This window comes from Castor canadensis, chromosome 7, assembly GCF_047511655.1.
Source record: "Castor canadensis chromosome 7, mCasCan1.hap1v2, whole genome shotgun sequence".
NCBI classification, from domain to species: domain Eukaryota; kingdom Metazoa; phylum Chordata; class Mammalia; order Rodentia; family Castoridae; genus Castor; species Castor canadensis.
In genome coordinates, this window is record NC_133392.1 from 130,580,677 (window position 1) to 130,596,474 (window position 15,798).

General features: G+C 43.5%; 1 protein-coding gene across 2 annotated transcripts; it reads right to left on the reverse strand.

Annotated features, from left to right (window-relative positions):
• Positions 1 to 4,866: 4,866 nt before the first annotated feature.
• On the reverse strand, positions 4,867 to 15,777 carry C7H1orf50 (chromosome 7 C1orf50 homolog). Of its 2 annotated transcripts, none has more exons than XM_020171038.2 (5): positions 15,522 to 15,777; positions 15,275 to 15,390; positions 11,621 to 11,707; positions 10,060 to 10,191; positions 4,867 to 9,563 (listed from the first exon to the last, which is right to left on the reverse strand). In XM_020171038.2, exons 1-5 carry the CDS (start codon positions 15,592 to 15,594, stop codon positions 9,378 to 9,380), a joined length of 594 nt encoding a protein of 197 aa, XP_020026627.2. In that variant the 5' UTR covers positions 15,595 to 15,777; the 3' UTR covers positions 4,867 to 9,377. The 2 variants fall into 2 exon arrangements, with proteins under 2 accessions (XP_020026627.2, XP_020026626.2); XM_020171037.2 differs by having other exon boundaries at positions 15,513 to 15,777.
• Positions 15,778 to 15,798: the final 21 nt, after the last annotated feature.

The window sequence follows — 15,798 nt, forward strand, 5'->3', positions numbered from 1 at the left end:
CTTCTCACTGAGAGGAGTAAGAGACGTCGGCCCCGCGCTCACTCCCTATTGGCTAGAGACCATCTCCCCCACCTCCCCAGATCCCGCCTTCTGAGGACCCAGAATCCCCATCTGGGTTATCCCGAGGGGTGCCCAGGCGTGAGTCTATGCCGGGACCACCCGAGAGGACATGGAGGATGGAGATGCACAGGCTGGCCGAGAGTCCGCTGCTTGCTTGCGGCGGATGCTCACCTGGGGACAAGACATTCCTAGATGGATGTGGGGCACGCACTCCTTCCCCAGCTGCCTGTTTGATGGAGGTGCCAGCTCAGGTGGGGGCGCGCCATAGGGAGCCAAGCCTCTTACCCCAGACTCTTAGCTCACAATCCCGAGCGCAGGGAGGGGCTGCCTTTAGACAGAGGCAGGGGGAGGAGGGATGCTCAATTTCCAGGGGCGCCCTAGGTCTTGGAGTGGGGCAGCGGGGACTTTGGAGGGATATCAGGGGAGAGGACTGTTTTCTCCATCTTGACGAGTCTGAGACACTTCTTGGTGCAAATCTGGCTGCAGAATGCCTGGGGTAGGAAGTGAGCTGGGAGTAAGTTAGAAAAGACAGGGCTGTAAAAGAAGACAGGGACGCTGGGGTCCATATCATGAAGCGCCCCTTGAACGTCAGCTCCATGCCGGCAGAGGTTTTTGTACAGTTTGGTTCACTGCTGTTCTTTGTGCTTATAAGAGGGCTTAGGCATATAGTAATCCTTGTCAGAAGGATGACAAACTAAAGAATTTGAAATCAACACTGAAGTCAATGTTGACTGGTCTGGTTGTTTCAGAAAGGTTATTGTGGCAGGCATTGTGGAGGAGGGATTTTTAACGCTGCCCTTACACAGTCAGGAAGATCAGGGCCACAGAAAGGAAGAAGCGAAGAGGCAAGATGGAATTCCAAGGGGTGAGGGAAGCCTGAAGGGAAGGAGGTAAGAGCATCCCAGAGGTGTCTGGATTTGACGGTTGGATGCATGGTGCACTTTGGAAAGAAGAAACTTCTCTGGTACTGGGTAGGATTTCAGGCACCTGTTCTAAGTAGGGCTCCCCACAGGCACTAGTCTACCATAAGACTAAACTGTGCCTGGCAGAATATGCATAGGGAAGGGTGGAGTTACAAGGCCAAGTGACACTGCAACCAGCAAGGGAAAGGAGGCATACAGGACCAGGCATGTCCTGAGGGGCTACCATACAGCCGGCACTGTACTACATGTTATATAGACATTATCCTCACCTCACTGGATCTGACATTGGTATCAACATTGTAGTTCTACAGAAAAGGAAATGGTGAGTCAGGTAATTGATTCTACTGACAATTATTCCATTAATAATGAGTAGAGAATCAGATGTGGTTGTTCACACCTGTAATCCAAACACCCAGGAGGCTGAGGCAGGAACATGGAAGAGTTCAAAGCCAGACTGGGATACATGGTGAGTTTGAGGTCAGCCTCGGCTAGACTTGGAGCTGGGCTGGGGCTTGTCTCAACACAAATAAATAAACAGCAGAGCTGAGACCTGAAAATAATTTGACACTAGAATCAGACCTGGGGTGTCTGAAAAACTAAAAAGAATGGAGGCATAAGTCTGAACCAGAGTCAGGCTGGCTCATTTCTGTTCTTCATGTGCTTATCTCCTTTTCTCCCTGCCATGTAGACTATTAAAGGACAAATTCAGCCAGGTGTTGGTGGCTCACACCTGTAATCCTAGCTACTCAGGAGGCAAACATCAGGAGGATTACAGTTTAAAGCCAACTTGGACAAATAGTTTGTGAGACTCTTATCTTGAAAATACTTGACCCAAAAATAAAGGCTGGAAGAGTGGCCCAAGTGGTAGAATGCCTACCTAACAAGTGTGAGGTCCTGAGTTCAAAGCCCAGTATCATGAAAAGAGAAAGAGAGAGAAAAATTAAAACCGTTAGACTACCAACTCTAACTTTAAATCAAGCTTACATTCCAGCTCTAACACCAGGTGTGTAAATTTGAACAAGTTAACATTGCTTTTCTGAACCTATTTCCCAATCTGTAAAATTCGGTTTTTGAGAAATGAGATTATATGAAGTGTTTAGCACCCAGTAGAATCTAAGTCATCATCATTATTATGGACCCTGGGAAGATCATTCATCTATAAACTAGGACATTCATTCCCACAGCTCTCTTCATAAAGAAAGGAAGCAGAGATAGCTGAGAAAGAACCTCCTCCTCCTGTGTTTCCTTTCCAGCTTCTTCCTATTCAGAAGGAAGATAGCTATGCTATCTACACTTGCACTAATTAGGCAGTCACCAGCCACCTGTGACTGTCAAGCACTGCAAACATAGCTAGTCTGAGATGTACTCTTAAGCGAATGCACACCAGAGTTTGAATTCTTAGTTTAAAAAAGAATGTAAAAATAATAACTTTTAGTATTATTTGCTGAAGTGCTAACGTTTTAGATATGCTGGGTTAGAGAAAAATGTATTATTAATTTCACCTGTTTTCACTTTTTTAATGTGGCTAACAGAAAATTTTCACTCACTCATGCATCTCACATTCTATTTCTAGTAGCTGCACTAAGTCAGATGCTTTACAAGACATAAATGCAGAGCTACCGCTTACTACTCACTGGCTTACTACTATGGTACCTGCTAGGTGCCAGAGATATAGCAGCACCCAAGACAGACAGAATTTCTGTCCTCCTAGAACTTACACTCAATTATAGGAAAGAAGTGAAAAGTAAGTGATTTCAATCATGGCAAGTGCTACAGAAAATGAAGCAGGATTGAGTTATTTTGGTGAGAGAACAGTGCATATTTCAGATAGAGTAACCAGGAAGCAGGGGCCTAAATGAGCAGAAGACACAAACTATGCAAAGATCTCAGGGACAACATTCCAAGCAGATGGAATAGCAAATGTAAGGATCATAATGCAGGAATGAGCTTGGCGAGTGGGAACAAGTTAGTTGTGTAGCAGGGACAGAGTACCTACCGCGTAGAGTACCGAGATTGGTAGACTGCAGAGAACCTTGGCAAGAAGTCTGGATTTATGCTAGGTGTATTAAGCAACTCTTGGGATGTTTCCAGAGATGCTGTAATCTGATTTATAGTGTTAAAAGATGATGCTGGCAGTCTCTGTGAAGACAGACTGGAGGGTAGGAATGCAAGCAGGTTAGGCAAGCCAGGAGGCTACTGTATTAGTCCAGGCTAGAGATGTTGGTGGCTTGGATCAAGGGGGAAGGGTGGAAGTGGTGAGAAGCAGTCAGACCTGTGATGTATTTTTAAGACAGAGCTGAGAAAACTTGCTGATTGGTGTGGGAAAAACAGATGGAATTAAGGGTATCTTAAGTTTTCAGCCTCGGGAGCAGTATGAGACAGGTACTGATGGAAATACAGAGGACTAGGGCTGACAGGTTTTGGGGGCAAATTCAAGTTTAGTTGTGGACATAATTTGTAATGACTTGTGAGTCAAGTGGAGATGCCAAGTAAGGCTGCTGGAAAAACAAGTGTACATGAGCTCAGGGACAGACCAGAGCTAGAGACATACACGAGTCAGCAGTTCAGGGGTGGGATTTAAAGTCTTGGAAATGGGTTAGATCACCAGCAGGGAGAAAAAGAGGGCCAAGGACCTGGCCCTAGAGGCTGGGTATCAGGAAGAGGTGGGTTAGGTGCAGAAAAGGTACAATCAATGGAGGAGGAGAAAAGCAGGTTATGATAATATTCCAAATTGAAAAGAAGAAAAAAAGTTTTCAAGTGGGAAGTGGTCCACTGAATCTGCTTAAGACCTCAGAAGTCTAATTTCTCCAGGTACTTAGTGGCTCCTCCCTCTCAAGCTCTAGCTCCTTGAGAGAGGAGCCCTATCTTCTAGAGACAAGTTTTGCACATGGGCTTCAATGCCAGAGACATGGGTTCAAGTACTTATATGTAGTATGATATTGGAAAAATTACTAACTTCTCAGGCCTCAGTATTCCTCCTCTACATACTGATCATTAAACACTAGGTGAACTACTCCCATAGTGTGTCATATGCTCATGTTACTCTATCACTTTGTGTGTGTGTGTGGTACTGGGGGTTGAACTCAGGTCCTTGCACTTGCTAGGCAGGAGCTCTATCACTTGAGCCATGCTAACTGTCCTTTTTATATTGGTTATTTTGAGATAGCATCTCCATTTATGCTGCGGGCCAGCCTGGACTATGATCCTCCTGTCTGTGTTTCCCTTTGTAGCTGAAATGACAGGCACAGGCCACCATACACAGTCACTGGTTGAGATGGACTTTCTGTGGGTAATTCTGCCTGGGCTGATCTCATATTATGCTTCTCCCAATCTCTGCCTTCCATGAAGCTAGAATTATAGGCTTGAGCTCCTGCACCTAGCCCTATCGCTTTTGTAATATAACTTCTTTACAGCCCCAGATCCTCTAGGACTGCCTTACTCCACCAAAATATGATTAAAGTTATGATTGGACTTGAATCAAACAGGACTGTGTTTGAATCTGACTTCTACCACATGCTATCTGTATAACCATGGGCCACTCTCTGAATCTGAGCAGATGCTCCCTTTCTGTACAACAGAAAAACATACCTCATAAATGATGATTAAATGAGGTAATGGGTATAAATGGCAGAATAAAAGTTCACTAGACAGTTATTTCTCACCTTTTCATCTACAACACTAACTGTCAATACACATGGACTGCCTGATTTTACCTGAGAAGGTAAGGATACAAACAAGACTCCCCTCAACTACAGAAGGTGGAAAGATCGCCTGTGCTTATAGACTGGTAGAATCAACATAGTAAAAATGGCTATACTACCAAAAGCAATCTACATGTTTAATGCAATTCCCATCAAAATCCCAATGACATTCATCACAGAGATTGAAAAATCTACTCTAAAGTTCATTTGGAAACACAAGAGACCGTGAATAGCCAAGGCAATACTCAGCAAAAAGAGCAATGCTGGAGGTATCACAATACCCAACTTCAAACTATATTACAAAGCAATAGCAATAAAAACAGCATGGTACTGGCACAAAAACAGATACCAGTGGAAAAGAATAGAGGACCCAGATATGAATCCACACAGCTATGCCCACCTTATTTTTTGACAAAGGCACCAAAAACACACGATGGGAGAAAAGACAGCCTCTTCAAATGTTGCTGGGAAAAGAGGCTATCTGCCTGCAGAAAACTGAAACTAGATCCATGCCTATCACCCTGTACTAGTATCAACTCAAAGTGGATCAAGGACCTTAATATCAGACCCCAAACTCTGAAGTTAGTACAGGAAAAAGCAGGGAATATTCTGGAAGCAATAGGTACAGGCAAGGACTTCCTCAATAGAACCCCAGCAGCTCAGTAACTAAGAGAAAGGATGGACAAATGGGACTACATAAAATTAAAAAGCTTCTGCACAACAAAAGAAATGGTCTCTAAACTGAAGAGACCACCCACAGAGTGTGAGAAAAAATTTGCTGCCAAAACAAAGCTTCTTGAAGACCAGTGTTACTAAGTCCCTATCCCAAATCCTTCCTCTAGGTTCCTTTTCCCTGACTTTTTTTTTTGGTGGTACTGAAGTTTGAATTTAAGGTCTCATGCTTGCTAGGCAGGGGATCTACCATGTGAGTCACTTCTTGTGCTGGGTATTTTTTATTGGGGCTTGCACACTATTTGCCCGGCTGGCCTCCAACCTTGATCCTCCTGATCTCTGCCTTCTGAGTAGCTAGGATTACAGATATGAGCCACTGGTACCTGACTTTGTCCTAGCCTCTTTATTTTACTTGATGATACTGGTGATTGAACTCACACTTGAGCTTGCTAGGCAAGCATTCTACCACTTGAGCATGTCCCCGTCTTCATTTTAGACTGCTGCCCATGTCATGTTGCCTACCAACATGTTATTTTTTGTCTTACATTATTTTTTTATCTGGAATTGCTTTTTCTTTCTTTCTTCACTTATCGCTTAGTTATTAAAGACATAAGAATTTTCTAGCCAGTATAATCTCACTGCAACACTTCTGATGGCCGGGATTGCTTTGGTTGATATAGGTTACTAAGAGAATGTCCCCTTTCTTTATTCACAAATAAGCTCCATCCAACAATGAACCCTAGCTGGGTACCAAAGATCAGGAGGATCATAGTTCAAAGCCAGCCCAGACAAATAATGTGAGAGATCCTATCAAAAAAACCCACCACAAAAACAGGGCTGGTGGAGTGGCTCAAGGTGTAGGCCCTGAGCTCAAGCTCCACTACTGCAGAAAAAACAATCCTACCTAACACTCAAAAGACAACCTTCCCATAGACAGGATAATTGAGGTCTCCAAAAATTTATTTTTCAGCACCTAAGCAGGCATCAGCTCTTCAAAGTTTTCCCAAATTCTCCAAGCTGAGTAAGGTGCTTCTCCCCAGTGTTCTATAATATCCATGCATACCTCTATCACAGCCCTTTTACCATGTTGTCATGAATGACTTGCTTCTTCACCTACTAGACTGAGCTTCTTTGAAATAGGGCCCTGTTTTATCCAGTCATAGTCTTCTCTAAACTCTGGTAGCTAGAAGACACTTAATACTTATAGAATTACTGGATGGACAGATGGATGAGTAGGTAAGTGTGGTTACCACATATACAGTCACTGAGGCCTCATGCCCCATCTTGAGGTGCAACATGCAAAACCACTGCACATTACCACTGTCCTTCCCTAAGCCTGGTAATTGGATTAACCAGGAAAGATCAATAGCACTACCTCGTGGTCAGTGCAGAGAGCACATCTTATTGAACAGAGGAAGTCTGTCTTTTGTATCAAATGCTCTCCAGCATTTTCAAAGGATCAACTTGATGACTGCATGAAGAATGGGCTGGAGCGAGGACATGGGGGAAAGCAAGAATGCCAGCTGGGAGGTTGTTTTGTCCAAGCTAGTCTAGGCCTGTGACTTCAAACCATCACACTTAACACACTTCATATCACTGCCTCTTTTACCCAAAAGTGACTTTTTAAAAACTCTGAACCTGAGCACTGTAGCAGATTGTAAGATCTGTTCAAAACACAACAGTTCTGCCTTCTGGTATTTATGCCCTGTGTAATTCCTTCCCTTGAGTGTAGACTGGCCTAGGGACCTGCTTCTAACCAACAGGAGATGCCACTTGTGTGATCACATTACAAAAGACCACAACTTCTGTCCTGCTAACAGACTCTGATCCTTTCCACCTTGATAAAAAGAGGTGCCACACTGCACTAGTTCACGTGGTAAGGAACTGAGGGTGACCTCTGGCTAACCATCAGCTAGTGAACTGAGAGCTCCCTTAATCCAATAACCCTCGAGGAACTGAAATTCTGCCAACATTATTAGTGAGCTTGGAAGCAGATGGAAAGGCCTTGAAAACCCAGTCCTAGCCAATAACTTGACAGCAGCCATGCAGGGGTTTTGGGGAAATCCTAAGGCAGAAGACCCAGTGAAATGGTGCCTGAATGCTTTACATGAAATAATACGTGTGTTGTTTTAAACCCCTAAATTTGTGCTCAAGATGTGTCATTACCATAGAGGTCAGAGACTTGGGAGACTTTCTGTGGTCAGAATTAACTATTGTGAAAAAAGAAAAAAAAAAAAAAAGAATTAACTATTGTACCGCTAACATGTCTTCTCTCCAGCTCTGCAGCACCCCAGCAAGGGGCTTTTGTAAGCTCCATTCCACAAAACAGCTCCACGGGAACTGAGTGACCAAGTATCACCTCTGTGACCTTGTTAGATTCTAACCCCTTTTGCTAGGCCTGCCCCATTTATAGCTCATAAGGAACAGTCGTGAACATCTGGATAGGGTAGGGTATAACCGGGTAGATCAGCACAGAGAACACATCTCTCACTTATTTTATAGCATATTACAACAGATTATATGGCACTGAAGGAAGTACAGCCATGCTGGACATGCCATAAATTTAGTTAATTCTGCTGAACAAATAGGAAATAAGGTAGAGCCCAGTCAAAATCAGAACAAGAGTAATTTAGCCAAAAATCCTCCATTCGGTTCATGAATTATATTTCAATCTGAGTTGATTTATAACCTGAGTAAAAGAGGTTGGCTGTTTTCCTTGTTTCTCACTCTGGATGCCTGTTCTCTCTTCTACAATATCTTTTTTTTCTGGAGGAGGGGGAGAGTAGTACTGGGGTGAAGTCAGGGCCTTGCACTTGCTAGACAGGCACTCTATGACTTGAGTCACACCCCCAGACCTTTTTGTTTATTTTTCAGGTAGGGTCTCACATTTTTACCTGGGCCCAGCCTGGACATTGATCCTCTTACTAGCTATGGTGACAGGCACAACATATAATGCCCAGCTTTTTGTTGAGATGGGGTCTCGCTAACTTTTTGCCAGCTGGCCTCAAATTGTGATCCTCTCAATCACTACCGCCTAAGTAGCTGGATTACAGCTGTGAGCCATCAAACCCAACCCGTGTCTGCTGTATTTTAAAGTTGCCATTTTTAATGGGTCTGTCCTGCTGCAGTGGCTGAGCTCGGCATTTCCTCTTCAGGGAGGCTATAGAGTGGACTCCTGCAAGTTACTGGCGGCCTTCTATATCTCTCCCAATTCTAAAACTCTGTGACTTAGGAGATGACCCTCCCCAAACCTGGCCTTGGCCACTGCCTCACATTCTCGTCACTCTCACTGGGTAGAAAGGGCAGACGGACCAGCCAGCCCTCACCAGTAGCACATAAGCCACTAGAATCACAACTCATCCAGCTGCACTAAGTTTTCTGTTTTATTTTGGTGGTACTAAGGTTTGAACTCAGGCTTCACACTTGCTAGGCAGGTGGTCTACCACTTGAGTCACTCCACCAGCCCTGTTTTATGTTAGATACTTTCAAGATAGGGTCTCAGGAACTATTTGCCCATACTGGCTTTGAACCAAGATCCTCCTGATCTCTGCCTTCCAAGTAGCTAGGATTACAGGTATGAGCCACTGGCACCCTGCTCCTGGATGAATTTGTAACTGGCACTGAACCAGCTGAGACAGCTCAACCCCAACCTGAAATAAAAGACTAAAAGCGGTTCCTTTTAGAAAATGACCTACCAACCTTTCTGTGGAAAGACTCTCTTTCTCTAATGCTTTGGTTTAAGGGAAGAACATGTGGAGATGAAGGAAAGTACACTGGACAATCCCTGAAACTGACAGTTGGGTATCTGTGGCTCCAAGAAGATCCCAAAAGAATGTCATGATTCCTTACCACTCCAACTGAGAGCAATAATAACGACAACATTTACATTCACCAGGGTTTCCTTCCTAGAAGCTCATGATTTATCTACAGGCCCTCAGTTCTTATGACCCCTCCTGTCATAGCAGAGAATGGCGACAAGGAGGTGATAGGCCTATGCCATGAGCAGCTCCTCAGTCTGCCCTCAGTCAGTCAGCCCCTGAAGGGTGGGCTCAGTGCATGGTGGCAGGGCCACTGGCTGACTCAGCAGCTTGTCCATTATGCTGACTTTAGCATCTTGCTTCTCAATGTCCTCATATGGAGTCCAGGATAGGTCATGCTGTAGCTTGTAGGCACCAAGGAAGTCATGTGGACAACTTGTTCCCCATTCCTAGAGAAGGCAAAGGAGTTAGGTTTCATTATGGTAGAATGAAAAGAGACTGAGTTCTCTTCCTACTTAAGCTACAAATTTCTTTTCTGGCTTTTCACTTCTAACTAGTCACAGCCATCCTTGAAAAGCAGTTACATTACATATCAGATCCTTCCCTTAACAGAGATAATGAAATAATTTAAGCACATATATTTTTTAGTCATGTGTGGGCTAACACCACCCCCATTTTCTTTTTTCTAAATTTAATTTTATCGATATTATTATTATTATTTTATTTTTTTGAGACAGCGTCTTGCTATGTAGCCCAGGCTGGCCTTGAACTCTTGATCCTCCTACCTCAGCCTTCCAAGTGCTGGGATCACAGGCATGACCCACCACATCCAGCTCAATTTGCTAAGAAACCACTTACAAATCCTCATGCCTACATTTTCATACATACATGCCATGAATTTCTCAAGGCTGGGTAGATTTGGGGGCAAGGAATAAATGTTCTTACCTCTGGAGAAATAATGGAAAAGTACCGTTGACCACTCTCACGCTTATAAAGATAGTAAATGTTGCCAGGTTTCTTCACCATATTGCAAGCTACATGGTGCAAGTCAGCATCTCTGCGAGAATCTTCCAGAACCTGCAAACCACAGAAGTGTAATAAATGAAGGGCTGGAGGCGACTGGAACTCATACTCAGAGATCATCCCAGTCAAGATTTGAAACCTTAGGCGGGTATGATGGCCCATACCCGTAATCAGTACTTGGGAGACTGAGGCAGGAGGATGGTGAGTTTGAAACTAGCCTGGGCTACATGGCAAGTCCCTGGCCAGCCTGAGTTACATAGTGAGACCTTGTCTTTAAAAAAAAAAAAAAAAAAAAAAAATCCAGGCATGGTGGCACATGTTTGTAATTCTAGTACGCAGGAGGCTCAGGTAGGAGGATCAAGTTTGAGGTCAGGCTGTGCTACCTACTTAGACCCTGCCACAGAAAATCAAAGATGAACAAATGTAAAAACACCTTTTAAAAAACTGAAAACTGTTCAAAACTTGGGATCTTGCTTCCCCACAGCAATGAATCACCATTGGGATCCAAATGATTCCAATGAAATAAAAATTGCATTATATTACCATGCTGAAAAAAAAAATGCCTTCAGAAGAACTGTATTTTAAAATGTTGAGCATTACTAATTTGGAGTGGGTCTTAAATTTCTTTCCTCTTTTTCTGTGGTAAGTACATTTCTTTAATAAAGGAAACATTTTTTTTTTTCCTTAAAAGGCTTTACCTCACTTAACTTTCTCCTGGTAAAAACCTTATATTTAATCTCTACTCTGGTCTGGATGCTATTTATTCCCCAAATATTCATATCCTAGGACCTTGGTCACCAGTGTAGTGATGTGAGAGCTGCTGGAGGAGGGAGTGCCTAATGGTAGGCCCCAAGGTTCCTTGTAAGGTGCTGTCCTCAGAAGGGAATACTGGTCTTCTGGAGGGAGTTCTGCTTTGAAGGGGTTGTTTTGGGAGTGTTCTGAGACAAGGTCTCACTATGTAGTGCTGGCCTGGAACTCACTATGTAACCCTGGCTAGTCTTGAGGTTGTGATCCTCCTGCCCCTGGCTCCAGAGTGCTGGGATTACAAGTGTGTACCACCATGCTGGCCTAAAGCTGGGAGCTCTTGAGAGAGTAAGAACAAAAGCATGAGCAAGAGTGTGCTGTTATAAAAGATTGAGCCTGATTCCTGAGTCTCTGGCTTCCTGTTTGGAGATGTAAATCTCTCCTCACACATATGCTCCAACTCTGACTAGACCAGCCAAGAAAACTCTTCCCAGAGCTAAGCTATGGCAGCACCATGTCCTTGAACCTTTAAAACTGTAAGTTGAACAAACCTCTTTTAAAATTAGCCTCAAGTAATTCATCATAGTAACAGAAAGTGCACTAATAAAACCTCTTAGGCTTATTCCTCCTATTTTACTTAAAACCTTTACATGTCTAGGAAGTACTGAAATGATTACAATGATTATAAGAAAGAAAACTAAATGAAGAAAATGAAAGCCTGAGAAGAAGTCTTTCTTACCTTCCTAGCTTGTTCTTGCAAATGTTGGATTTGCTCAGCTATGACTGTCAGCTTGTTGGTAGCATTTGCTCGGATGAACTCATCAGCCTACAGGTAAAACAAAACTGAACTGTGGGGTGAAAAAGTATGAGACTTCTAGGTTGTTCTCATTTAGATCTTAGTGTGAAGAGCTATGCCAACATCCCTGCTTACGCCTAAAGTGTTCTCCCCGTTCTCACTAAGGACACAAAAATTCCACTATTCGAAGGCCCAAATCAAATAACAGTGCTTATGAGAAGCACACCCTGACAAGACCTCATCAAGGATTAAGTACTCCTTCTTGTCTATTTCCATTGCTTCACTCTGAGTATGACTCCAGTCACACATGACTTCTTTGGACCTCCAACATGCCCTGCATTCTTGCTACCAAATATATTGAATATCCCCTCCCTTCCATCTAATATTTTCCCCCTTGCTCTCTGTATGACTAAAACCCACACATTTCTCAGCTCCTCCATTTGCTTTCTCATGTTTAAGCAATTCTGAAAACAGGGATGGATTTTACAATGAAAATTAAGACCCTTGTGATAAGGCTCTTATTACCTTCTAATGTAGGATTCTATATGCATCTGTTAATCTGACCATTATCTCAACTGGATTACTTATATCTTTTTTTTTGGAGGCACCACTTGAGACACTCAGCCCTTTTTTGTGTTGGTTTTTGTGTGTGTGTGTGTTGGGTTTTTGAGATCGGGTTTCCTGAACCATTTGCCTGGGTCTGGCTTTGAACCTTGATCCTCCTGATCTCTGCCTCCTGAGTAGCTAGGGTTACAGGTGTGAGGAGCCACCAGAGCCCAGCTCTTGTATCATACCTTCTTAAATTTTAACTTAGAGTTACATTCCTAACTAATATTTAAAAGGTATTTTAAAAGACTACATTATGAAGCTGGACACAGTGGCTCACATCTATAGTCTTAGCTTCTCAGGAGGTTAAGGGAGGAACACTGCTTGAGCACAGGAGTTCAAGGTTAGACTGGGCAACATAGTGACATATTTTCTCTTAAAAAACAAGCAAACAACAACAACAAAAGACTACATTATGATGTAGACCTGAAACAAAGTTACACTGCAATGGTTAATCTTGATTGGATTTAGAAATGCTTCCATTAGTAAAGCATACCTTTGGGTGTGTTTGAGGGTGTTTTCAGAGAGGATTGACTAAGGGGGAAGACTCACCCTAAAGGTGGGTGGCACCATCCAATCAGCTGGAGGCCCACATGGAATGAAAGGGGGAAAAGAAAACTAGGGAGAGCAGGCATCTGTACTCTCTACTTCCTGTCTGCCATGAAATAAGTAGCCACTGCCACATGCTCCTGTCACTATGATGTACTGCCTCACCACAGTGAATAACATTACGACAAAAATAAATATAATGAAAGCTAGTATGATGTACCACAGTTTCATGGTAGAAACAAGTCAAAGAAATGAATGAAGTAACTAGTTTAATAATAGGGAGTGGTGGGGAATGTAGGAATTGAAATGTGTGTGTAGCATAAAGCTCTTCAAATTCAATTAGTAATACTATCTTTGGAGGTGTGAGCTTTCTTTAGACAAGAAGGCCAATGAGGATGTGACATTTGACTTGGGTCTAATAAGGAAGGGCCAGCAATGCAAAAAAGCAGATAGAAAAAAATCTCCAGGTGTTTTTCTGAGGCCAGCTGTTGCCGAAGAATAAAATGAATGTACAGAATAAGGTTAAAAAAGAGAGCAGGGAGCCAAAACACAGTGGTGCATGCCTATAGTCCAAGCTCCTCAGGAGGTTGAGGCTGAAGGATCACTTGAGCCCAAAGTTCAAGGCCAGCCTGAGCAACAGGGAGACTCTACCTCTTGAGAAAAAAAAAAAAAAAGCACAGAGACAGATCATTCATACAGATCGTACCTGAAGCTCACACCAAAAGAATTTGCATTCTGTTGCCAATATGGACAATGAGAGAACAGGTGGTTTCTAGAGCTAAGAGAGGTTTAAGTTGGTAATAAATCTCCCTTTTCTTAAGGTGGTGGCAGTATATTTGTTTCCTGTAAGCAAAAGAGCCTGATTAAAACAGAAATGAAGTGGAAAGTGCCTATAATTACTACCCCTAACGCTGGACCCAACCACTGCAAGGACCTTCGCATTAGTATCACATTTAACTCCCAGGACACCCTTATGAAGTAAGAGACCTTAGGAATAGGACTAAACCTAAGGTTTCACAGCTAATGAATGGCAAAAGGAGGATTCAAACATAGATCAGTCTGATTCCAAAATGCATGCCTTAATACCAAGCCTCCTAAGCTTTCTGAGCACATGTTAAGTGGGGTGTCTGTCAGAGGTCAGTCCTGCTAGAAAGTGTATTTCAGTGAGACAAGTAATAACTATGCCTGAATCAATTCGTCTATGTAGTGTTTACTCTTCAGCTCATGAAAGACTGATTACATTGGAGAAATGGAGGCAGCACAATAATGAATTCTTTATAGAATGAAAGACAAAACTATGTTCCTTCTTTCTGTGGTTCAGGCCACTGTAATTAACAATGATGGTCGTTCAGTTAACATACGAAAATGTTGCTTACCCAAGATTTGGTCCCTGGGCAGCCACCCTCCCGATAAGTGATCAGATTAAACAGACACATATTCTCCTAATCCATATAAATTGTACTTTGCTCCCACCTCTCTAAAAAGAGAAGGCACAAGGTCTTAATTAAAAGAGCTTTCGTATTGGGATTTTTCTTATGAGTAGAGATGTTTATGTGACAGAATTTAAGCACATTAATTCTCACTTTTTTTAAAGCAAACAAAGGTTTCTGAACATAATTAAGGCCAAATCTAATCGTGTATACAAGGATGAAGGGATATGGTAAGCTTTAAAGCAGTTAGGCATTAAATCTGTGCATACTGAAGAGGGTTCTACAACTGACAGTCTTGGAAAGAGATGAGAAGAAAAAGTGTTTTTCACTGAATTTGGCTTTTCACGTAAAATCTAGGTGCTCTCCTAATTCAAACTCTCCAGGGAGAAGTAATTTACCTGAGTGGGATATCAAAAGTGACATCAAAGTGGGACATCAAAGGTGGGATTAAGGCATATGGGTCCAGATTCTCAGTGATTTTTCCATTATTTCGCATTTCCTCTTTATTTTACCTATTTTAGAAACCAATACCTAGTGAAGGAAGACACAGGACAAAATTTAGAGTCCTTGCCCTCTGGAAGATACTTCAGTTCTACAAGCTCTTAGGTAACAGGTAAAAATCTTATGGGAAGCAGCATAAAATAAATGAACTATGCATCCTTGAAAAATTTGTATTAGAGCGATCTTCGTGCGTGAAATGAGAAGAGTAACTTCTGTACTTTTGACCTCACGAGGCTGTCCTAAGGTACAAATGAAATAATGAATATTCAAGTCCTATGCTAATCTTCCCACGATGGGAGATTATGGCACTCAGGTTGTAGTTGAAGGAGCCTGTGGTGTCAGAAGACCAGTTTGATTCAGGCCACCGATTCGCCATGACAGTCGGTTTTCCTCCAAAAAAGGGAGAGAACAAACGGTACCCCACTTAAGTGTCTGTGAAGTCCAAATCGAAAGACGCAGGACAGACTGCGAATGAAGATGGTGATTCACTTCCCCAACCGCGCCTCCTCACCTTCTGCACCTGCTCTGCGAGCGCCACGAGGTCTAAGGAGTCCCCGACCCGGTGGGTGTGATAAGGGCTCACCAGAGCCAAGCCGCCGGGAGTCGGAGTGAGCTCCACCAGGGCTCCTGTGACACACACCCAGGAACACCGGGGTAAGCTCCCGGCCTTAGCCTCCCGCGAGACCCCAGAGACCAGCTGCCCCGGGTGGGGGGCTTCTTTCCTCTGGGCAGACTTCCTCCCCGCCTACCTCCCTGACCTGCCGCCGCCTGCATTCCTTGAGTTTCCTTGCCTCCCTCCTCCACCTGCCCCGGCGCCGCAGAGTCCTCCATGACAGTGCCTTACTCCCACCATCACCGGGTACGCGAGCCGAAGAGCATGCGCAAACGCTTGTGGGCGGGGCTTCCGTATTCCCTGGCCATTGGGTGTCGGAGGCCTGAGATCGGAGGTGGGACTCCAGTTTAGAGACGGGGTTCGGATTGGTTGAAAGCAAAAGAGGCGGTGCAAAGCCTCCTGAGCATGCGGTGTCTGGCTTC

What these genes read in the sequence shown, in the direction of transcription:
- C7H1orf50 (XM_020171037.2), bottom strand. Translation starts at nt 15,594, where the DNA reads ATGGAGGACTCTGCGGCGCCGGGGCAGGTGGAGGAGGGAGGCAAGGAA. An exon ending in GGCGGCGGCAGGTCAGGGAG is followed by an intron (nt 15,391 to 15,512) that starts GTAGGCGGGGAG and finishes TGTGTGTCACAG; the next exon opens with GAGCCCTGGTGGAGCTCACT. An exon ending in TGCAAGAACAAGCTAGGAAG is followed by an intron (nt 10,192 to 11,620) that starts GTAAGAAAGACT and finishes TGTGGTTTGCAG; the next exon opens with GTTCTGGAAGATTCTCGCAG.